The sequence below is a fragment of the Syzygium oleosum genome, unplaced genomic scaffold (assembly GCF_021117445.2).
Source record: "Syzygium oleosum isolate NSW1041296 unplaced genomic scaffold, Sole_v2.1 Sole_v2.03, whole genome shotgun sequence".
NCBI classification, from domain to species: Eukaryota; Viridiplantae; Streptophyta; class Magnoliopsida; order Myrtales; family Myrtaceae; genus Syzygium; species Syzygium oleosum.
In genome coordinates this window covers 20039985-20062286 of record NW_026607487.1, presented here as the reverse complement: position 1 = coordinate 20062286, position 22302 = coordinate 20039985, and the positions used below count along the sequence as shown (strand labels likewise).

Below are 22302 nucleotides of genomic sequence, written 5' to 3'. Positions count from 1 at the left end.
GACGCCTCTCCATCTAATTAGAGACTGGCCAGTAACTCGAGTAGTTTGGTGACAAACCTGTCGGGGTTTGGCTGTTCTTCGGTTCAGTGGTATGGATGTACATGGTGTACTCTCGGAGTTGCTATTCCCATCAACAGGTATCCATCCTTTTCGCTTTCGATGTGAGGTGGGCATGATACATTGGCGTCTCTAGGAATATCGAAACCAAATTGTGGACTCTCATGTCCAGATGGACGGCCAATTGGTCCTGTGACGCATTATGACATCCTTCCAAAAACTGTCGCGAGAAAGATTCGTCCCAGCAAAATCAACGCATTATAACATCCTCCCGCGCTTGGGTGTGTTAAAACTCAATGTCGATGCAGCGGTGAACACTACACAGGTCTCCATAGCTACACTGGCTCGAGAACGCAGAGATCATGTGCTCCACAACTCCTTATCGGGGAACTCACGCCCTCTCTGCTCTCGAAGCCGAAGGGGAAGCTCTAGAGCTCGGCACACAAGCCGCATCTTGACAAGGCTGGGATCGGGTGCTCTTTGAGAGTGACTCTGTGTCTCTGATAAGTGCTATAAACACTGAAAACAGCACCCATTGTTGGCAGATTTCGGGTTTGGTCCAAGATTGCTGTGCTTCTCTCAGGAACCGGTGGTGGAGTATTTCCTGGACACGGCGCTCGAACAATAGAGCTGCTCACAAGTTGGCCAAATTAGCATCGCGAATAGCCCTTCCTCGACCCTTTATATTTCACTGCTAACTGAACTCAATCCAGTCGATTTTGTAATATGTATCAGGTTCTGCTTATTAATAGATAAGTTTAATACTGATTTAAAAAAAAAAAATGGGAGAAATGCATTGGAAGTCCTAAAACTTGTTATGAAAGTGTAATGAAGTCCTAAAATTTTCAAAATAATGAAATCAAGTCCTATAACTTGTTGCAAAAGTACAATCAAATCCTAAAAATTTTAAAAAGTGCGATTAAGTCCTAAAAATTGTTACAAAAGTGTGATCGAGTCTTAAAAATTTCAAAAAGTGCAATCAACGAAATGACATAATTGGGCCAATTTGACAAGTTTGAAAATTTTAGGACCCGGTTGCATTTTTGTGATAAGTTTTAGGATTCTATTACATCCTCTTGAAATTTTTAGGATTCAATTGCACATTCACGATAAGTTTTAGGATTTCCAATGAAATTATTCCAAAAATAAAATTAATATTAACTCTAAAATTATTATTAAGAGCCATTAATCTCAACGAAGTCGTTGTAGTATAGTGGTGAGTATTCCCGCCTGTCACGCGGGTGACCCGGGTTCGATCCCCGGCAACGGCGATTCTTTTTGTTTTGGACCTTTTTGATTTATGGGTTCACTTATCAAACACGTAGAAAAACAATGAATCTGCTAGCATCCACTAAACATGGCACCATGCGCCCATCGAAATGACCTCTTCATCTTTCTTTCAGTCTGCAAATGGACAAATTTTTTTTAGGGAAATCCGCATCGGTAATGGCAAACGCTTGGAATTCTTAAATAGGTGCGGAAATTTGGTACCCAAGTCAACGGAGTTGTTGCTGCTTAGCTAAGCCTCACCCCATTAAACTTCGTAATAAAACTCTAAATGCTCACATCTCAAGCTGTGTTCCAATCCCAAATTTGTCAGTCCATGTGCAGCAGCCACTTCAAACATATGAGCTACCAGACAGCACTGTAGATTCATCAGTAAGTTTCATGTTCCATTGGATATTTTGTTTTTTTCTTTTCCTTCAGAATCATCTGTTTTTGATCTGGTTCAACCATTAGGACTTTAGTTTCAATGGCCAGGGATCACAAGTCTGTAGTCTTGAGCTTTCGTTGTCTATGCTCCATCATCTTCATCCTCTCCGGGTTTTCGATCGCTTCATTCCTCTGTTGGTTTCACTGCACCAGTACTAGTCCATGCCATAAGCAAACTCAAATACCAGGCCGCTATGAAGATCGACCTATCGACCTCCTCACATTTGCTTCTGCGTGGAACTACCTTGATTTCACCCCGGGGCGGCCTCCGAAACTCCTCAAGATTGCCGTCTTCGTCAAGAAATGGCCTCACAGATCTCACGCAGGCGGACTTGAGAGGCATGCCTCGACCCTTCACATAGCGCTCGCCAAAAGAGGCCACGAGCTCCACATATTCACAACTTCTCCTCCGAACTCGTCCTTCCCGAAATACCCGATAAGCAGTTTGTACTTTCATCTCTCTAAGCCAACCGCTGCCGGTTATCTGGACCAAGCACTGGTGTGGAAGCAGTTCCAATCTCAGAATTCCACCGGTAGACCATTCGATGTGATCCACACAGAGAGTGTCGGTCTGATGCACACTCGGTCGCGAAACATAACCAACGTAGCTGTAAGCTGGCATGGAATAGCTTATGAGACCATACATTCCGACGTCATTCAGGAACTTGTTCGTTCTCCTGATGAGCCGCAGTCGTACTCATTGACCGAAAGAGTGATGAGGGTGGTCGAAGAGGTGAAGTTTTTTCCGAGTTATGCTCACCACGTTGCCACCAGTGATCACGCTGGAGATGTACTGAAAAGAGTTTACATGATCCCTGAGGAACGAGTCCACGTGATCCTTAACGGCGTGGATGAAAATGTTTTCAGGCCAGATATCATCAGCGGTGGGGATTTTAGATTGAAGTTTGGGATTCCGGATTCTAAAAACCTGGTCATAGGATTGGCAGGTAGGTTGGTTAAAGATAAAGGACACCCGTTAGTGTTCGAAGCCCTAAAGCAGCTACTCAAGGAAAACAAAAAGTTCAGAGAAGACGTCCTTGTTCTGGTTGCCGGAGACGGTCCCTGGGGTACCAGATATAGAGATCTAGGTTCTAATGTTCTGGTTTTGGGGCCTCTAGAACAGGCTCAAATTGCAAGATTCTATAATGCAATTGATATCTTTGCAAACCCAACTCTTCGAGCTCAAGGATTGGATCATACTCTGTTAGAAGCAATGCTTTCTGGTAAGCCGGTCCTTGCCACGAGGCTTGCCAGTATAACTGGGTCTGTCATTGTTAATGCAGATGTGGGATACACATTTCCACCCACGGTGGAATCGCTAAAGAAAGCTCTCTACAAGGTTTGGGGTGATGGCAGAATCATTTTGGAGAAAAAAGGGCAAGTTGCCCGGCATAGAGGCTTGCATTTGTTTGCCGCCACCAAGATGGCTGCTGCCTATGAAAGGTTGTTTTTGTGTATGTCGAACGATTCGGCAAAAGGAGAAAATTTTTGTAAATACGAGGATCCACTACCCTAAAGCTTGCAAATGGTAACGAAGATTACCCAAGCAACTTGAGAGGTGCAGCGCTTTCTGAGGCTGAGAGGATTCCCAAGAACAAATGCGTTGTGAATAAATCAGCAGTGCTAGAGCGAGGTGTTTTGAGAACTGAGGAAACACGGACAGACTGGATACAGCCATCCATGCTTATAGTGGAAAGTTTTAGCAGAGACAAAGCATCATCCTTCGAACACTCTTGATATGCTGCTTTTCTGCAATGGGAAGACAAAGTAACTTCGGCTGGAGACCGAAGTTACTTCGTCGGCAGGAAGGGGTATTGCTGTTCCTGGACTATTAGCCGGTAGCTTTCAAGCCAAAATCGTTTTACTGCCTGCACAAGGGTGCAAGTATTTTATTCTAGCATGTCCTGTACTTCTCTTGACTCTCAAATGGTTTGCTTAATGTAGCAGTGGGCAGTTCGTGATGCTTCCTGTGCATGCAACTTGAAGATAATGCCTGGTTAGTGAATTTGTGAGGATGCATACGAATATGTAATCTTGGAAGTTAAACTCATAGATGCGGTTAGACTCATGGATGTGGTTTTATTGTGGCTTCTAACTGGATAATGGTCAACTTGAAAGTAAGCAGATTGTCCATCTGCTGCATGCTTTTTTTCTAGTATACCGAATTAGAATATTTCTGCAAATTGCTTTTATTCTATGAAAGAAGAAAAATTCCTTCTAGGGCACTTGAAAGAGATTCTGGGATTGAAATATCTAAGATGGTCTGGCTGGTCGACCAATAAAAGAGAGTTACAAGCAAAGCAATATAACTACATAGGTTGTAGACAATGAACTGTTATATAAAAACCTCACATTCTTAGAAGAGCAAAGAACTACATCACTTTTGACCCAAAAAAAAAAAAAAAAAGAACTACATCACTTTACCAAATCTATGGAGGTAAACCAGGCAGTGAGTGGGTTATCAAGACATTCTCGTAACAAGGCTAACAAATGCCTTGAAAAGGCTTACATGGAGGCAAGACTTTAGGTCATCTACTATTTACAGAAGGGAACATAACAAAATGCTTCTGATTCTTGTTACAGATAAACTAGTTATACAGCTGCCGCATCTCATTTACTGCCCAGGCTTCTGAATTCCTGCAAAACACACGTGATATTAAGAGCACTTGCAAGTGAGGTTATGACCCAACACCAAGCAGATAAATGAGGATGCTAGATAAAGGAAAACGTGAACATTGTGATTTTGTTGAGGCAGAGACTCAGGTAGGACAAGGCGGCGATTATCTTTGGAAAACAAGGAACAACTTGGGATTACTACTTGATAAGATGAGATTTGTGCAGCCCTTGTAATATATTATTCTGAAGTTAAGAAATAAAGCTCAAGCAAGAGAAACGGGTGATTGTACTTTACCTTTAAAATAGTCTTAAGAGTTCTCATGCCTTGAGAAGGCAAGATCCTAGTAATAAAGCGAACCTGCAGAAGTAAGAACCATTACTTGAGAGATGAGCAATTACAGCTTCTCTAGATTCAGCGTCTTCATTGACATTCATACCTTGCCACCAGTTCCCTCTAGAGGCACCACTGACAGAATTAGCTCCATTCTGGTCATCTTCTCCTCCATCTTTCTTTAACTGGAACATTGACACGGCAGACAAAGAGCAGTCAATTTCGTGCATCACTCACTTCCCTAGAAAGATATTCTCATGTTACTGGTAGAAACTCACTATTGGGTTGGAGGCAGAGGTTTGGGCACCAGGAGACAGGGAATAGACATCTCGCCCACCGTAATAAATTGATGAACTCAGATGGCACGGCTCTCCTCTTTCTTCTCGGAAGATCGAACCATCCTTGTTGGTTGTGTTGCAACTTGCACGTTCAGGACTCACTGTAATATATTGACAAAACACGTAGTTTGAGAATATAGTCCGCTACTTATTGAATTTTCAAATCTCATGTAACTGTAAACATGCGAATTTTCATGCGGGTGGCTATCACAGGCAATGAAACTATTGACTACGGCATGTTACAAAGCAATTCACTCGAGATCAAGTGCGCCTTTATTACTCCTCATAAGAAAACGAAAGTCCTTTTAGTATGAAGTGTAATAAATCCCCCATAAGCTTGAGATGAATTTTAAGATTGACGAGTGTGGAAATAAGTAGTCACCACACAATCGTGATCACCAACCTGGATTATCCTGTTTGCTGTTCCACACTTGATTTTCATTGTGGTGCTTCTGCCTATATCCTATGACCTCAGAGCTTGACTTACTCCCTACTACCTGAGATCATGAAGGAGGAGTATTTCAGTAAAACAGATTCGCCTTCATTAGAAACATATATGACGTAAATGGATTCAATCTAAGAAAACGAAAAATAGGATTGAGAGGTATGACTGGCCAATACCATTTTAGAACAGTGGAAAAAACAAAAGGAGATTTAACTTCTCTTCTCCTGAAACAAAGACCAGACTACAATTCACGGTTACGCTACAAGGTGGACTCATTACAGAAGTCAGGGACTCAGGGCTGTAAGTGAGAATTCTTAAGAGTTCTTGACATGTTATTACCACATAGTGATATCTTATATAAGCATAAAATTAGAATCTTAGTCGGATCCTTAAGAAATCCTGCATCAACACAATAAAGCTTCTCTCTTTCCTATGTAACACTTCTATCCACATCCTATGTCACGCAGGCCAGACTATCATGAGAAAAAAAAAACTGCTAATGAGCAAATCCACGCAGCACAGAAATCAGCGAATGTGCGTACCGACTGAGGTGGTGGGAAAATAGACGCGAACACTCCGGTTGAAGATGACGACGGAGGCAATTCCTTGTCTCCAAAAATGTCAGCCGTGAACGAGGAAGACGACCTGCCTTGCTTCTTGAACTCCATGATGATCTTTCTCTTTTCGGGTGCTCGAAAAAACAAAGCCGAACCCGAAACTTTTCGAGAAAAACTATCTGAACACTGGAATTCCCTGACAACTACCAGCCAAATGAAAACCGGAAAGCAGACAGTAACTCAGGAGCTCAGAGAGAGAGAGAGAGAGAGAGCGAAGATCTCACAACGTTTGAGCACAAGACTCAAAGACCTCTAGACCTCGAATTTATAGTCACATAAAGACGGCACTTGGCGTGCCGCCCATGTGCCATCAGGTACATAACAAAAGGAAAGAAAAGTGGTGATCCTGTGCTAATCTTAGATTCTAAATATGGCTAAAGATATATCTGCTCTCTTTCCCTCTATTTTAACCAAAGATTTGTAGAAGTTTCTCTTGGAGTTCCTCCCAACATGGGGCAGCAGTGCTATTCGATTCTCCGCCTCCAATATAATATCATCAAGCTCCAACGGATAAGTGTCGCGCAGGGTCCATGCTCGATCCAAGTGGACATACCGCCTGGCCCCACGTGCCCCTCACCGGATAATCACTCGCTCTCGGAACTCTGGAAGAGTTACTTCATCATGCTGATGATCCCTTGCTCACCCTGGTCACACACTCAAGATTGCATATGTTCCTGATGTTTATCTGACCCTTTGCTCTCTTCCCTGGCCAGTGACCTTTCCTGGGGGCCAGATTTCTCTAGGATGGGAGATAGCAGCACAAGTAGAAGAAAAAAAAAGAAAAGAAAAGAGAAGGAGATGACTCTAGAGAGGGAAAGGATCAGATTGTGAAGAAGATATCGTAAAACGTTGTGATTGCGACAAGAGGATAACAAGATAAGGTTGTCTTTTCTATTCGAATATGCCTAACAGTAAAATTTCACAGCACCACCAAACAACTTGGGCGTACTAAAGGCAGTTGACTCCCATTTTCGTGAGATATCTCGAAGCGTGCAGAGATGCTAAGATACCATGAATTGAACAAATCATCTACCATTTGGACTTTCGGTCAAACAACCAAATCGTTTTTGCAATACGTGGGTCTGTGGCTGGCATTGAAAAGACAATGATCGACAGAATAGCACAACCAGAAATCACTGCTGACCCACGTTCTTCACAGAGTTTTTTTACGAGGTAAACGAAAAGGGGTCGAAGAAAGTAACAGAAAAATGATGACTTTGTATGGCGAATCGATCCTGGAAGCTGAAAATCGATGCTGTGCGATGGAAGACCGTGAAACAGTGAACAGTAGCCATGGAGGGTCAATGGGAGGAGGGAGATAGGGGGGTGGCGGCTTTCGTTTTGGGTGGACCGAGCATCTGAAAGAACAAAGGAATATCATTTATTTTCAAGCCGGAAGAATACAAAAGGAAGGGCGGAATCAACGAATTATAGCGTCAGATAATGGGACAAAAAAATCAAATCAGAGAGAGAGAGAATCAGAAAACAGGAAAGGAGACGTGGGCCGACACGAACAGAATCCAAAGACTGGCTCACATTCACCCCCCAATTGAACTTTTGATTCTTCAAGGAAATGATTAACAATGATGAGAAAAAGAAAAAAGAGACAGAGAAGCGTGAGCGGCAGGATTCGAACCTGCGCGGGCAGAGCCCACATGATTTCTAGTCATGCCCGATAACCACTCCGGCACGCCCACCCGTTGGTCTTAAATTCACAACATAATAATATTTATACAACATAATTGAAGGACATACTAAAATGAATACGTATCACTCCTCTATAATTCTGACTAATCTTTTACGTGGCCGCTCCTGGTTTGTTCACCGTGAAACTAAAAACTTGTTCATTGCCCTATTAATAATTATATTAGATTGATGGTTATGATTCTCCAAAAATCGTAGCATGAGGGGAAAGCCCGAAAGCACATCCCCAATGGATGGAACGCTCCTCTCAATTTGATTGGACTGCCTCTCAACTGGTTCCTTTTATATTCTAAACGGCAAGCCTGAAGCCTCCCCTCTTTTCCCTTTCTTTGCGGACTCATCATTATGACGATATGATTCTAGCGCACGATCGTTAATCCTTCCATCCAACAGACAATGATGACAGGAAGGTTTCGGGCCCTCTCGATCAAATTTTAAAAAAAAATGAAACATGAAACAGAGAGAGAAGGAGAAGAGACAGACAATAATGCCAAATGCGATTTTTATCAATATCAACCACATCCCAGATCGACCCTCAGTGCTCAGGCAGCCACCAAGAAAAGTTCCTTTCCACTAATCATTAGAGACTCCACTAGTTGGAAGTTCAAACGAAGGCGGACTTGATAACACTAGTTTTACATCATAATTTCTGCAAAACATAAAGAGGCAGCATGGGAGATCTGGCACGAATGGCTTCACTGTTCTGTTCTCTGTAAATTTGTTCTGTTTTTATCCAGAGTCTTGCCGAAACACTTGTAATAACCGAATGCTACCTTGCCCAAAAATGCAGCAGTGAATATCGACATGCTGACAGCCCTTGCTCATATAATGTAGATTAAGAAACTACGCCATAAGTGAAGCGTTCCTGCATGAAGTGTAAAAGCAAAATTAATCCAAAAGGGGAAGACAAGAGAAGATGCTACTCATCATGCATTCGCCTCAATCTTAATTACTGAATCAGAGGACCAGGAGTAGCTAATTGCACATCGCCCGACACATTATGTTCACACCTATTCCAGAAAAAAATGGTTTGAACTTAAGCAGCATAATATCCAATAAGTATTAAGTATTAAGCAGCAGCCACCCATTCCACGGTAAATTTAACACAAGAATGCAAAAACACACTTCCCGACTTTGTCGGCAAAAACAAGTGTTAGAGATATACATAATTCCTCCAGCATGACAGTGGCTAGTACTAATATGCAGGTCCATTCTCTACTTTAACTTGGAAACTTTTACCGAGTGTTTCATGTAATGTATCTTCCCCAGTATCAAATATGCAAATTCAATCATCATCAATGTTATAAAAATACGATCTATTAACAGATTAAACATTCCAATTTGTTTTAGTTTTCGAAGTACTCTAACAATCAACATTATGAAAAAGAAGCAGCCAGAATCAATTCCATTTCTTGAACTTTTCTCAAATTCCTCACATCGTTTCTCTATATAAACTTGCATCGTACGTTGCTTTGTCCAATTTCCATCATTGACAGCTAAGAGAAATCCCATCTCATACTGAAGTACAAAATCTATATTTTCAGCCAGCACCTTCTAAACCAACGCTGAAGTTCATATGCTTCAGCCAGTAAAATGATATTGAGAAAGAACATAATCAGTGACTAACCTTAACGAACACCAAATATCTCTTCAGGAGGATCATAAACATGCCGCTCTGGAAAGAGCTCCTCAAAATCCTGCTTGACTCTGTTCCTCAAAAGGGGATGAGGTATGAGTCCCTTCAACATAATCCTGAATGGCAGCTCGTCCGGTGGATCTGGAGACAGCTTCATGTCCTCATATATATTCATTGCATCTGCTGGAGATCCATACCTCAAAAAGCCCCTGATGACTTCAGTGTACGTTTGAGAATCAGGGAATAACTCCTCCTTCCTCATAGTCTCCCACAATTGCATGGCCTCATCCATCTTTTTACATCTTGCCAATGCAATAATCAAGTCCTTATAAAGAAACACATCAGGCTTATACCAGTCTTGCTTCTGAATGACCCCAAACATCTGCAATTTGGACAAGGTGCTTTTGAGCCACGACAGATAAATGCCATAGTAGTGCTGGAAAGGTTGGAAAATCAAACAAACAATGGAAGTTTCTGACTATTGAGCTTCCCGTTCAAAAATTTATAAAATGAACCCATGCTGCAATTAGCAACCTGGCTACTCATTAAAGGAACCTGATTTCTAACAACTTCACAGGGAAGAGAAACAGTTAAACTCTAGGTACAGTATAAACTCATTGTCCTCTCAAACAGTTTCAGTTGAGGAAAACAAACCAACACGTAAAAAGAAAGAGTTATGTTTAGGCATATCAATCTTCAGCCTTTGGAGTGCAACAATAATCCCAATCACAAGCTTTAAGCATAAAGTATCAATATTTTATCAGTTATAAACCTTAAACATTGTCTAATCTCAGTTCCAGGAGAAATATATCATTCGAGAATTTCATCAACCATGTAATAGGCAACAGTCCCCGAACTTCTCCTCCTACATACCCTGCTTTTCTATACGGTTTGACAGTCTCTATATTGAAGAAAATCAAAGCTACTTGGGCAAAACATTTCGTTGCCCGAGTGCGAGAAGCATACAATGCAATCACTTAGCAATAGAAACAGCATCAACAAGAACTTACGGACCAAAAAACTTGTACGATGTAAGTGTAGCAGCTGATACAGAACATCCTGACCAAACCGAAATTACCAAAGAACCGAAGAGCGAACGCTCAAAGAGGAAAGTATGCCAAGACCTTAACAGCCAGAGAGACCTCCTCCTGGCGCTCGAGCTCGCTGAGAACGGCGATCATGTCTAGCTTCAAGAGCCTCGAGACGTGGGTCTTGATGAACTTCTCGAGCTTCTCTCCGTCGTCTTTGAACCGCTTCAATCCCGAGATTGCGAAAAGCGCCTCCTTCCCGATGAGCTTCTTGCCTCTCCAAAGGGGCCCCCTCGGCCTCCCGTCATGGAACCGCCTCGCCCAAGGAACGCCTTCGGCCGGACATTGCTCCAAGAATTGAGCTCGTGGCTTCAGAAGCAGGGAAGATTCCTGAAGAGCAGATGGGCTGACGTTTCGGAGGAGAGAAGAGACGAAAAATCGGAACTTTGATTTCGAGAACAGTCGACCCGCCATTGAAGTTCTAGCGAGAAGAAACGACAATGGTCCACCTTCAGCTGACCGTAGAGCAGATTTGACGAGCAGAAGGAAAGGGGGATTAGAAAACCACCAGCACTTGTCTAAACCCTCCCGCTCGCCAGAATCTAGTAAGTTTATCTCCACAAATGGTACACGAATTTTAATCTAATTTATAACGCGATCTCTGATCTAAAATTTATTCAATTTGATTCCTTGAACTATAGCAAAATACGCAATACGGTCTCTAAATTTTTAATCTATTCCATATAATCCTTGCACTTTTGGTATATATTCAATTTAATCTATGAATTATATAAAAATATTTAATATTGCTCCTGAACTTAAGTTGAATGGCAACATTAAATATTTTCATGTAGTTCACGAACTGAATTGAATATGTATCAAAAATTCAAGGATCACGTTGAACAAAATTACATTACACATTTTACCAAATTTTAAGAATCGTTTTTGTCATTGTCTCTTCCATCTTCCGTTTATTAGTGGGTTTTTATATATTGATGACGATCATACAGTGTCTTGAAAAGACTGGCTTCTCATGAATTTTTAATTTTTCGATCATTATTCGAAGTGGAGTTTTTAATTTGAAAGTATTGTGGGTCGTCCAAAGTGGACTTTGAGATTTAATTTGTTCCGGGGTTCCTAAAACCCGAAGGTTGTGAATTACATTGGAAAAAAGGTCGATATATCTATTTATATATTGTGCAATGTGGAAAGCAATATCTTGGATTTCATCGTTTTGTTCCTCATCTAACATCTAATTTGGTCTACCAAAAATATGAATATGTAGATATACTGCTGGACATGCTCAGCTTCCTGACGGCTTGCTCCTGTTGCGTTGGTCCAGATGTTTCGATGAGTGGGGATCTTTTGATACGTCAAATCAAAAAATCCTTTATCAATCGCACTTAACAAATGCAGTTCGAGCAACGAGGAAGGATACAGATAAATCTAGTCACGAGGATCCCACTGCTTCATACTGCACATGTTTCCTTATTCTTGGCGGACTTGATCTCATCGAGTGTTTCATATTATTGCGTCTCATATGCTCGAGAGGTGGACTGGTTGAGGTATGCGGAAGCTGGACCAAACATCACTTGACCTGCACAAAAAAGAAATATATCGCAAAATGTGATCCGAATTTTCCCATTCGAGTCATCATACGCCGAAAATGTGAAAAACATTCTTGTTGGTTGTTTCTATATTGGATTTACCCCATTTCAACTTGACTCGCATGCTCTTTATGTATATGTAGCGTCCCAATCAATCAATCAGTTGAGCTTGATCGAGCTTTTATGCAAAATTAGATGACCATTTAGTTATATCCAATATATTCGAAACTCTTTAAACATCCGACTAATCTCCCATCTCAAATAATCTGAATAACTATCAAATTCGCAAGCACGCATACCGGCACATGCGCTTTTAAAGATAGTTCTCATAAGGAATAATGACATAAACAGTCCCTGAACTTCTTGAACTTTGATTCAATGTACAATTTAGTCCCAAAACTTTTAATTAATGTTTAATGTGGTCCCTGAACTTTCAATTTATTCAATATGGTCCATGAACTTTATGTACATGTTCAATTTAGTCCATGAACTATATGAAAATGTACAATATAATCCCTAAACTTGAATTAATGGAAGGACTACATTGAACATTTTTATAAAGTTCAGGGACTATATTGAATATGTACCAAAAGTTCAGGGATCATATTGAACAAATTGAAAGCTCATGGACCACATTGAACATTGGGTTAAAGTTCATTGACTACATTAAACAAATTAAAAGTTCAGGGATCAAATTACACATTGAGTCAAAATTTAGAGACTGTTTAAGTCATTTTCCCTTCTCAGAAATTGCATGAGTGCGATGATTCGAATCCCGATTTTAAATGAGGAAAACGAATACGTTTCAAATCGAGTAATAAAATTGCATGGCGTGGCGAACACTAACCTTCCCCCCGGGCACCCACTTCGGCCAGCCGAGCCTGCCCCCGTCATTTCTCTCCAACCTCTCTCGCTCGTCACATGTTGATCACTCGATTGGTTGACGGATTCGAGTCCTCCCCCACCCCCCACAACGACGCCGTTCGCGCCCCCCCCCCTCCCTCCTTCCAGAAAGAAACTCCAAAGAAATCATACGAATCTCTCCCCGCATTTTGCCCTTGGCCCGTTTCAAAAAGCCCCGTCGTCATCGCCTCCTCCTTCTCCTCCTCCCACCCTCTTCCTCCGTCGTCGATCGGCGAACGCCCCCGTCCCCGATCCTCTGCTCCTCGAGCCTCGTCGAATCGCGCCTCCCCCTTCCCGCTCCCTCGCGTATCGAGCTCCCGCGGCGCAATCTCCGCCGCCCTCCTCTCGATCCGGAGCGAGCTCGTTCGATCCGATTCTCGGGGCCCGCCGATCTGTCGCCTTCCGGTCGCCGCTCGACTTTCATCTCCTCCGCGTATGTGTGCCTGGGTTTTGTTCGCGCGTCGGGATTTCGGTCGCGTTTGTTTGTTTCCGGTGTTGAATTCTGTTAGGTTTTTTTTTGGAAGGCGTCGGGAATGGCGAATCGAGTGGATCATGAGTACGATTACCTGTTTAAGATCGTCTTGATCGGGGACTCCGGCGTGGGCAAATCGAACATCCTCTCGAGGTTCACGAGGAACGAGTTCTGCCTGGAATCCAAGTCCACCATCGGCGTCGAGTTCGCGACGAGAACTCTGCAGGTGAACTTGTCGTCACGCTCTGATTTCCTACTCTCTCTGCTCTGGTCGTCGTCATATCATCCTGGCTAGCTGTGTTGTCCGATCATTTGGTTGACTTCCTTTGGCGCATTGAAAATAGATCTAGCTAATGCTTCTTCTTCTTCTTCTATTTGCACTACCTATTGATTTTAGTTCCTGCTTCGTTTTGATTGCCCTTTTGAATTATTAAATTAACAGTTAATAATTTATACGGAAGAAAATGGTTTCTTGCTATTATTAAATTAAATGGAAGTAATCTAAGCAGATTTATCTCGAGTATATAATTGTTTGCTGTCATTCTGTGAATTGCTGGCTATTGCAGCAATATTTAAGATCTTACTTGTGCTTGTATATCGATATAGCACCATGTGCTGGAGACATGGCTGAAATGTGAAATTTTTCGTGTTTACCAACTGAAGGAATTCTGCTTTTCCGGGTTTTTTATTCTAGATCTAGATCATGATGATTGGCAAACAAATTTTGGTCACCATTTATTTATCGAATTACTGCGACCTGAAATTTGTTGATTCCTCAGGCAGGGCTCGGGTGAAAAATTAGAAACTTTTCTTTTGGTGGGGGTGTGGTGGGGTAGTCTTGGGGTTATTTAATCTTATAACTTTTCTTTTTGGTTTTTTGTGTGTGTGTTGTTGTCTGAGGAAGGGGGGAGAGGCAAAAGGAGGTGGATGACTTTATATATATTGCGATAAAGTGTTATGGTATTTGGTTATTTAACAGGAACATTTCATTCCATTCCTTCAAGTTAACCTAAAACGTGTGGGCCTACCTGAGAATAGAAAGGTTATTTTCTGATTTGAAAATTAGGTTCTCTTTCTATATAGTTGAAGAAGAAATCTGGTTCTTCTCGTTACCCAATCTTGTTTGATTGATCTTGCGACTTAGAACTGGTGGGTGTGTCCTCGCCTTCTTTCTGTACGTGATGGCCAACTGTTGGGATCTGCAGTTATTGGGAACTTGGGAGTTACTATGTTGTACATGTTGGTAAAAGTTAGTTGATGTTTACTTCTAAAATTGTAGCGATGTTTCGAACTCCTCTTCTACCCTCCAGGTGTTGCTTTCAGATTTCTGTCATCTTGTTATGGCATTGAAGTTAATTAGCTGATTTTATATGAAAGAATTCACTTCTGTAGCTTTGATTGAGGGCTCTCTTGAATGTAAATGCATTTACGCTGCTGAACAACGTCTTAAGTGGGGTAGAAATATGTTTTGGATGAGGAGCAGGGTTAGTTGATGACTGGGTACTCTCTTTGTTTGGCAGTCACGGCTGCCGATCAGACTCTGTGTCAAATGGTAATGATTATAATTTGTAAGTAAAAAACGATTGCTTTATGTGTAGTTAATACTTACTGCCTCCGACACTGTACTTGATGGCCCTAAAAATAATCATCAATGTCAATATGGTTTTGTAAAGTGTGATGTATGAGCCTTGGATTGTCTATATAATTCTAGTGCAATAGATTAAGTATGCCTTTCAATTCAGGTAGAGGGAAAGACCGTCAAGGCACAAATATGGGACACTGCTGGTCAGGAGCGATATCGAGCCATTACCAGTGCCTACTACAGGGGAGCAGTGGGCGCTCTGCTAGTTTATGACATAACAAAGAGGCAAACCTTCGACAATGTCCAGAGGTGGCTTCGGGAACTGAGGGACCATGCAGATTCGAACATAGTCATTATGATGGCCGGGAACAAGTCTGATTTGAACCACCTAAGAGCTGTACAGGGGGATGATGGTCAATCCTTGGCTGAGAAGGAGGGTCTTTCATTTCTTGAGACTTCAGCATTGGACGCAACAAACATTGAGAAGGCGTTTCAGACAATTTTGACAGAGATCTACCACATCATAAGCAAAAAGGCATTGGCAGCTCAGGAAGCTGCTGCTACTACCCTTCCTGGTCAAGGAACCACAATCAATGTCGCTGATGCCTCGGGGAATGCCAACAAGAGAGGCTGCTGTTCTACTTAAGGCGACAGTGTGATACAGGAGACAAAATTCGAGTGGTAATTAACCCAAAGCAGCTTAGATATGAGCCCATTTCCTTTTGGGTCGACGAGACATTTGTAGAATATTTGTGTTGTTCTTTTCTCTTCCCCGATTTTTTTTCTTTTTACTTTGTTGAGGTGTGACCAGACCTGATGAACGGTATTTTTAGCTTCTGAAGAGGCGATACTTTGTTTATTCTTTTTGTCATTTTCAGTGAGACCAAAATACAGCAATATGGTTAGGTGGAGACTGTTTCCAACGGGGGGCACGACATAGAGTTGTTCGGACGTGATTATTGGTTATACATACTAGTGCGTCCCGTTCGGCCTCGTTGACTTTCTTCCGGGGTTTCAAATCTCCACAATAAAAGTGCTTCCACTCTCTTGCCATTCTCTATTTAAATTGCATTTATCAGCATCTGTCGTGTCATTATGGTCGGCTAAGTGTTCCACAACTTATTGGTGCTGATACTTCTATGGACAATAATTACGTTCACGTCCCTTTCTTGGAATAAAAGCAAAATCAAAGCAAGAAGGTAGGTTATTGCTGACGAGTAATGGCAATGACTTGCCATATACAGGTGAATTATTCAAGATCAAATGTCTTTCTTTCTGGGGCTTGAGGTCATAACTCTTCAATTATAGCGAACCAGGTGAATGATCAAAGTAAAACTCTCAACGGAGAAGATCGTATGACATATGAGAGAGAGAGAGAGAGAGAGAGATGTGGCAAATACTATTCCACCTGTACAGTGACATGATGAATACTGTAAGTTCTTTCACAGTACAACCTGATATTGTGAACTATCTCACCAGAGCTAACCCCAGACTCGGCCACAACATGGCAAGACAAGGCGACCTTGTCAAGTGTTATGGCCCAAACATGTAGGTCATGAACCTGATGAACTCCTTTCATACGCTTCAAACCATCTGCGAGACTCTCAACATCAATTCCCCCGGGCGTTCCCTCCATTAAAATACAAAATACATTCTTAAGCAAGGACAGAGTAGTGCTAAGAACAAGAACAGAGAAAATGAGAGTGGACATCAAATCCACCATGTACCATTGTGGTGCCACCCATATGATGGCTCCCGCGATCATCACCCCGACCGATTGAATGAGATCAGCCATGACGTGCAAGTAGGCCCCCTGAAGGTTTATATTGAGAATCTTGGCCTTTGCTGAGGGAGTGGAGACTGGAAGATTTGTTTCGTGGTCCTCTTTAGCAGTTAGTGCACACATTTCCTCTTCCTCGACCTCACCATCATGTTCATGATCATGATGAGCATGATCACATCCATGATGCGAATGATCATGTCCAATCCACGTGACCATGATAAAGTTTACTATAAATCCAAATGCTGCAATATAGAACATGAGCTTTCCATTCACCGTCTTAGGTTTGTGAATTCTGTCGACTGCTTCGTATAGTAGGAGACCAGACACCAGCCAGATAAGTTGCACCGAAAGAAGTGCACCCAAAACTTCTAGGCGGTTGAATGCAAAAGTATACTGTGATGTCGCCTTCCAATTAGACGCCCACACTGCAAAAAGAGAGACTGATAACCCGACGATATCAGTGAGGAGGTGACCTGCATCGGCGAGAACTGCAAGACTGTTGGCTTTGATGCCACCAACAACTTCGACTAACATAACTATCATGTATAGAATCATTAGCCCACAAAGTTTTGTTAATGACTTTGATCGGCGATTATATGCTTCTTCATCATTTTCTAGCTTGGAAAAGGCACAGACAAGATCACAAGGTCGCGGAGGAGTTGGATGGTCATGAACAGCTCCAGAAACATGTGAAATCTCAATTTCCACTTGGTTAGCATTTCCCTTGACAGGATCTGCCGGGTCCTCCATCTGCTTTTGTTAATCAAACCGTCATTACTTGAAGCACAGGGAAGATTTTAAAGAACTTTATACAAGAACGCGACAATGATCAGATGCAATTGAAGGAAATCATCTGCAAATTGTCGTGAGTTGCTATAAATTTTGGCGCTCATTTTATCCCATTGATCATTTACTCATAAAACCATGTAAATTGGAAAGAGGACAACTACAAGCACGCCCTTCTTCTGACCAGTTATTCACTGAACACATAAGCCAAGAACAGGGAAATGCGATCTAAGTGGACGGAATTTGTGACAGCACAGCAAAAGCTCCAATTCAATCAGATACCTCTGATGAACATGAGGCCAGCAAAGGCTATTACCAGTTATAATACACAAAATCTAAGAGATCATTTTCATATTCCACACCATACCATGGATTGCTCTTCCACACCACAAAGTTATGAATTTTTTTCTCCACTGCAATATCCCGAGTAATGTCACTAGCAGCCTCGCACAACAGAACGATGTCTGGTTTATTCCCCTCCACACGTTTCTCCAGACTCCATCGACCATCTTTGCAACAATTTCCACTCAATCTTCCCGTGTACCACATATCACAATCCAACAAACGCACAAAGTTTAACACCCTTCACATAGATATTCTGTCTCAAAGAGAGAGAGAGATACGCCAACGGTGGTAGACAAATCTGAGTCATTTCCAAAACCATATTAGACCCAAAGTCCTCTTCCACCATTTGCTTGTGCTCGATGCACTTAGCAACCAATTGACGCTATAAACACGCGGCCATGTCGCTAAAGTCGGCATCTTTCCGTGTCCGATTGTTAATGACTCGACCTCCACTCGACCCTCAAACGAGCCCACTCGAAATCCTAAACACCATCGGACCTAAATTTCACTGGGGCACGATGATCTCAGCAAATGGTCATCTTTGACCGGATCGAGACGAGCCTCTAGATACAGAGAATGCAGAATTGGAGCAAAAAAAAAAAAAACACAAAGAGGAAACAAGAGCGCAAGATCAACCCAATCAAGAGCTCCGAACAACACCGTACAGACAATCAAAAAGCGGAAGGACAGCGAAACGATCTGCAGTTTCAGCCAGGCGGTGACAAAGGGTGACGAAGAATTTGACCTGGTATAGATGCAGACGAAGAAGGAGGCGGCAGCGCGAATTGATTGCCTAGGGTTTTGGACGACACTTCTTCGCGATTCCAGATCATGTCAAAACGGGTCGCTATAAACACACGAACGACCAACGCGATGGCGACGTTATACATGGAAAGACGATGAATGCGTCGAACATTTCCATATCATGAACCCCGCCGAAAAGATTCCTGCACGGACAACTCAAAACATTTTTTAAAAAAATATTATTTCTCGAAAAATAATTACCTGTGCCGCTTAAGAAAAGTGAACGGAAAATATTTTTACCGCCCGGGAAAATAGTTGGGTGTAAATTATCGTTCGTGATGAAATTTTTTTTTTCCGTTGAATGGAACTGATAATCTTTTGGGAAATGCTTTTTTAAATCTTTAATTTTTCTTTTTCGTGAAATAAAGGCACCGTAAAGCATTTCGCTTTTTATGTGAGGAAAATATCCATCAAATGACTATTTGGTTCCCTATCACTACGAAAATGAAATTGAAAGAGATTTTCATAATTTTTAACGAAAAAGATCTACAACTTACCGAGAGGAGTTAGTATTATAAAAGATTAATACCACGAAAAATCCTAAACTTATACACTTAAGATAAATTTACTCAAAATTGATTTTTTAACCACCAAAAACCCCAAATTGGTACGACTGTGACAATATTATTCTTCGTTAGTTTCCGTTAAATTTTACGGTCAAATTTCTGAGTTGGATGACACGTGGCAGATGACGGGTATACCAGTTTGAGGTTTTACCCTCTGTTTATCATATGTGTACCGGTTTGTGATTTTTCGTGGTATTAATCCAATTTAACGGAGGGTAATTTGTCACAAATGTATTAGTTTTACATTTTTGGTAGTCAAAAAATTACTTTGAAGTAAAATTGTCACACATGTATAAATTTGAGATTTTTCATGATATTAATCCTATTATAAATTACTAGCTATCGGGACATGGACGGACTTGTATTTTTAAAGTAGTCCAATGTCTCTCTCTCAGCTTTCAAATTTGAATTCTAGTTCAAATATCTCTCTCGGCTTTATCGTTGGTTGGATTGAGTTTTTGCCAAGGATTTTGCATTTGTGCAAAGGACTTTCGTCGTAAAGGGATTTCATGAAAAGCAAATACTATTGTAAAATGCTTATTATAAAGCAACTTTTAACATAATAAAGAAAATGAGAACAGATAAGGTTTAGGCGACGGAGGACAGCTGAGGCGATGGAGGAAAGCTCAGACGACGGGCCACCGACGATGTCACACCATCTCGGGCGAGGACCCCACGCAAAGGTAACATTGGTGTCAGATCTAATCTAAGCTCAATTGCTTGTCTGATCTCATTAGCAACGTCGCCCAACGCGATCTGCATAGGAAAGTGGAATTGATGATTAATCTAGAATTTACGATGAGTGCAAAATTGGAAGGAAAAAAAAAATCACTAACCCCTATAGTAGCACTTCGAAAATGCTCAAATCCAAAGCTGGATGGGGGGGGTTGTCTTGAGTTTTAGGCATTTTTCAAAGTCAAACTTTGCATCAAAGAATCTCGAGATCATGTTATCAAATATCAAAACTTTGGTTCAAAGGTATCTGAAAGCCCAAAATTAATTGCAAAAGATGAATTCTATATTTTATATAAAAAAATTCGAAAAATGATCGTATATATTACTTACAAAAGTGAATGAATGAAAAGTATTTTTATTACCTGCGAAAATAGTTAGGCATAAATTATTGTAGATAATGAAAATATTTTCCGTTGACTAATTTTTTTAAGGGATATAATCAATCACTTTTTGGAACATGTCTTTGGAATCTCGAGCTTCCCACGAAACATAAGCACCCGTTCTTACACACTCTTATTCTTTTTCTCTATTGCCTTTTTGCGTGATGAGGTGGATATGCATAATGCTAAACCCGGGCAAGATAGGAATGGATCATGGCATCAAAGTCAAACCCGGGCACCCGGCCGAAAAAGAGAAAATTCCTTTCCATAACTTTACTTTGCTTAGATGATTCCATCGCCATAGTACAAAACACATACCAACTAAACGTGGCTGTTCTTCGTCATCAAGGAACGAGCGGGGATGATAGATTGGTCAGTCCGATGGCGTTCTTGGGTCAATTGCTGCACGAAGGAAGGAGACGGAGGAGGACCGAAAGAAAGAGTCTTTGGTTCTTTGATAACGAAGATGATGAGCACATCGTGGCGTGGCCGACCATTAGAAAAAGAAATGGATTTGCCATTGGCAGAAATCTCCAAAGAGTGGATTCACATCACATCACATCTCTCTCTATCTCTCTCTCTTTCTCTTGTGTGCATACATGTAATCCATGACTCATATCATCATAGATTGTGATAAATAGAACCATATTTGAAGCCTATAGGTGAATTTGATTTGATTCCAATAGGCCTTCTCTTCAAGTATGGGGCAAAAAAAAAAAAAAGCAGCTGAAAGCAATATTTGGCTCCCCAGAAAAGAAAATATCTCGAGCAATAAGCAAAGTCTTATTAAGAATCGATACTTTTATGACCGTAATGGTTGCCGGGAAAAAAATCGAACTTTTGCCAAGCGAAAATATATTGCCCTAGTGCGCGGAAATGCGAGCCCATTCACAACAATGAACTGGGGATTTGTAGATAAATTTAATTTTATAAAAACAAAATTATAGATGGATAGAAGTGATTCAGATATGGCGGTTCGAAAAATAGTAATGAATTGAGTATATAAAACTACGTGAGAACGCCTCTTGCTAAAAAGAATTATTTGAGCTATCGAACAAGCTAAATCTCATTAAGAGAATGAAGCTCAATTGGAGATACCAAACGAGTTATGAGCGTAATTTCAATATGTGGTGGGGGAGTGTGATTTTCTATATTACAACCTTTCTTTTTTATAATTTTTATGAAATCTAGGGTGCAAATGATAAACATTTTGTTTCTCTGTTTTTTTTATTTTTCTGTTACTGGGAATAGGATTGAAATAGAAATCCGTTTGGTAACACAATTTCGTTTTTTATTTCCGAGATAAATTTTTATGTCGGAAATAGGTTTGGATAAAAAATGAGGAGTATAAATTTTCTATTTTTCTATTTATGGAACAATAATAGAAATAACAATTTTTCTAAGAGCACGAATGATAACTATTCCGTTTCCCTATTTTTCTATTCTCGAGAACGGATTTGAAACAGAAATTCGTTTGGCAACACAACTTTATTTTTTTATTTTCGAGACAAATCTTTAGCCCAAAAACAGGTTTAAAACAGAAATGAGAAGTAGAATTTTTTTTACCTAGAAATAATAATTTTCTTATCGCTCGCCATTGCCGCCCGCCACCTGTCGTTGCCCCCCACCACCATCGACCAGCCCCCACCACCGCTTGCTAGTGGCCGCCCATTGCCGGCTGTCCGCCCACCCCCACCGTTGCTGCTCGCTTCGGCCTCTCGCCGTCAGCCCTCGCCGGTCGGTTGGTCGCTGCCTGACCATTGCCGGGAACAAAAATTTAAGAATAGCTTATCAAATGAATTTCTATTCCGGGAACAAATATTTTGTGTCGTTATCAAACCGTACTTTCTACTC

At 41.3% G+C, this 22302-nt stretch overlaps 5 protein-coding genes and 2 non-coding genes across 10 annotated transcripts; 3 read left to right on the top strand and 4 right to left on the bottom strand.

Moving 5' to 3' along the window:
• Window positions 1-1256: 1256 nt before the first annotated feature.
• Window positions 1257-1328, top strand: TRNAD-GUC (transfer RNA aspartic acid (anticodon GUC)). The gene has a single exon. It is a non-coding gene; the product is annotated as a tRNA-Asp (tRNA).
• A 103-nt stretch (window positions 1329-1431) lies between these two features.
• LOC115683796 (uncharacterized) lies at window positions 1432-3439 on the top strand. The gene has a single exon (XM_030608403.2). It carries the CDS (start codon window positions 1811-1813, stop codon window positions 3284-3286), a length of 1476 nt encoding a protein of 491 aa, XP_030464263.1. The 5' UTR covers window positions 1432-1810; the 3' UTR covers window positions 3287-3439.
• Window positions 3440-3994: 555 nt separating this feature from the next.
• Window positions 3995-7461, bottom strand: LOC115683805 (uncharacterized). Of its 3 annotated transcripts, none has more exons than XM_056309994.1 (6): window positions 6342-7461; window positions 6043-6253; window positions 5459-5552; window positions 4996-5156; window positions 4745-4902; window positions 3995-4407 (listed from the first exon to the last, which is right to left on the bottom strand). In XM_056309994.1, the coding sequence occupies exons 2-6, from the start codon at window positions 6166-6168 to the stop codon at window positions 4359-4361; spliced, it is 588 nt and encodes a 195-aa protein (XP_056165969.1). In that variant the 5' UTR covers window positions 6169-6253; window positions 6342-7461; the 3' UTR covers window positions 3995-4358. The 3 variants fall into 3 exon arrangements, with proteins under 3 accessions (XP_056165969.1, XP_030464279.1, XP_056165971.1); XM_030608419.2 differs by lacking the exon at window positions 6342-7461 and adding an exon at window positions 4682-4744 and having other exon boundaries at window positions 4824-4902; window positions 6043-6335; XM_056309996.1 differs by lacking the exon at window positions 6342-7461 and having other exon boundaries at window positions 4682-4902; window positions 6043-6335.
• Window positions 7462-7732: 271 nt separating this feature from the next.
• Window positions 7733-7814, bottom strand: TRNAS-AGA (transfer RNA serine (anticodon AGA)). Its single transcript has one exon. It is a non-coding gene; the product is annotated as a tRNA-Ser (tRNA).
• A 492-nt stretch (window positions 7815-8306) lies between these two features.
• LOC115683801 (protein THYLAKOID ASSEMBLY 8-like, chloroplastic) lies at window positions 8307-11071 on the bottom strand. 2 transcript variants are annotated; one of them, XR_008816216.1, is made up of 4 exons: window positions 10582-11071; window positions 9449-9839; window positions 8775-8831; window positions 8307-8686 (listed from the first exon to the last, which is right to left on the bottom strand). XR_008816216.1 is itself a non-coding variant. In XM_030608410.2 (3 exons), the coding sequence occupies exons 1-2, from the start codon at window positions 10957-10959 to the stop codon at window positions 9450-9452; spliced, it is 768 nt and encodes a 255-aa protein (XP_030464270.2). In that variant the 5' UTR covers window positions 10960-11071; the 3' UTR covers window positions 8307-8686; window position 9449. The 2 variants fall into 2 exon arrangements, 1 of the variants encoding a protein (XP_030464270.2); XM_030608410.2 differs by lacking the exon at window positions 8775-8831.
• Window positions 11072-13122: 2051 nt separating this feature from the next.
• On the top strand, window positions 13123-15908 carry LOC115683802 (ras-related protein Rab2BV). The gene is made up of 3 exons (XM_030608413.2): window positions 13123-13428; window positions 13520-13693; window positions 15210-15908. The coding sequence occupies exons 2-3, from the start codon at window positions 13529-13531 to the stop codon at window positions 15693-15695; spliced, it is 651 nt and encodes a 216-aa protein (XP_030464273.1). The 5' UTR covers window positions 13123-13428; window positions 13520-13528; the 3' UTR covers window positions 15696-15908.
• A 531-nt stretch (window positions 15909-16439) lies between these two features.
• On the bottom strand, window positions 16440-18901 carry LOC115683799 (metal tolerance protein B). Its single transcript, XM_030608406.2, has 2 exons — window positions 18709-18901; window positions 16440-17582 (listed from the first exon to the last, which is right to left on the bottom strand). The coding sequence occupies exon 2, from the start codon at window positions 17580-17582 to the stop codon at window positions 16449-16451; it is 1134 nt and encodes a 377-aa protein (XP_030464266.2). The 5' UTR covers window positions 18709-18901; the 3' UTR covers window positions 16440-16448.
• Window positions 18902-22302: the final 3401 nt, after the last annotated feature.

Coding starts and splice junctions, on each gene's coding strand:
- LOC115683796 (XM_030608403.2), top strand. CDS start 1,811: ATGGCCAGGGATCACAAGTCTGTAGTCTTGAGCTTTCGTTGTCTATGC.
- LOC115683805 (XM_056309994.1), bottom strand. CDS start 6,168: ATGGAGTTCAAGAAGCAAGGCAGGTCGTCTTCCTCGTTCACGGCTGAC. Junction 4,903..4,995: donor CCTCTGCCTCCAACCCAATA/GTGAGTTTCTAC, acceptor TCAATGTTCCAG/TTAAAGAAAGATGGAGGAGA. Junction 4,408..4,744: donor AATGGTTCTTACTTCTGCAG/GTTCGCTTTATT, acceptor TGTGTTTTGCAG/GAATTCAGAAGCCTGGGCAG.
- LOC115683801 (XM_030608410.2), bottom strand. CDS start 10,959: ATGGCGGGTCGACTGTTCTCGAAATCAAAGTTCCGATTTTTCGTCTCT. Junction 9,840..10,581: donor AGGTCTCTCTGGCTGTTAAG/GTCTTGGCATAC, acceptor TCCAAATTGCAG/ATGTTTGGGGTCATTCAGAA.
- LOC115683802 (XM_030608413.2), top strand. CDS start 13,529: ATGGCGAATCGAGTGGATCATGAGTACGATTACCTGTTTAAGATCGTC. Junction 13,694..15,209: donor TCGCGACGAGAACTCTGCAG/GTGAACTTGTCG, acceptor CTTTCAATTCAG/GTAGAGGGAAAGACCGTCAA.
- LOC115683799 (XM_030608406.2), bottom strand. CDS start 17,582: ATGGAGGACCCGGCAGATCCTGTCAAGGGAAATGCTAACCAAGTGGAA.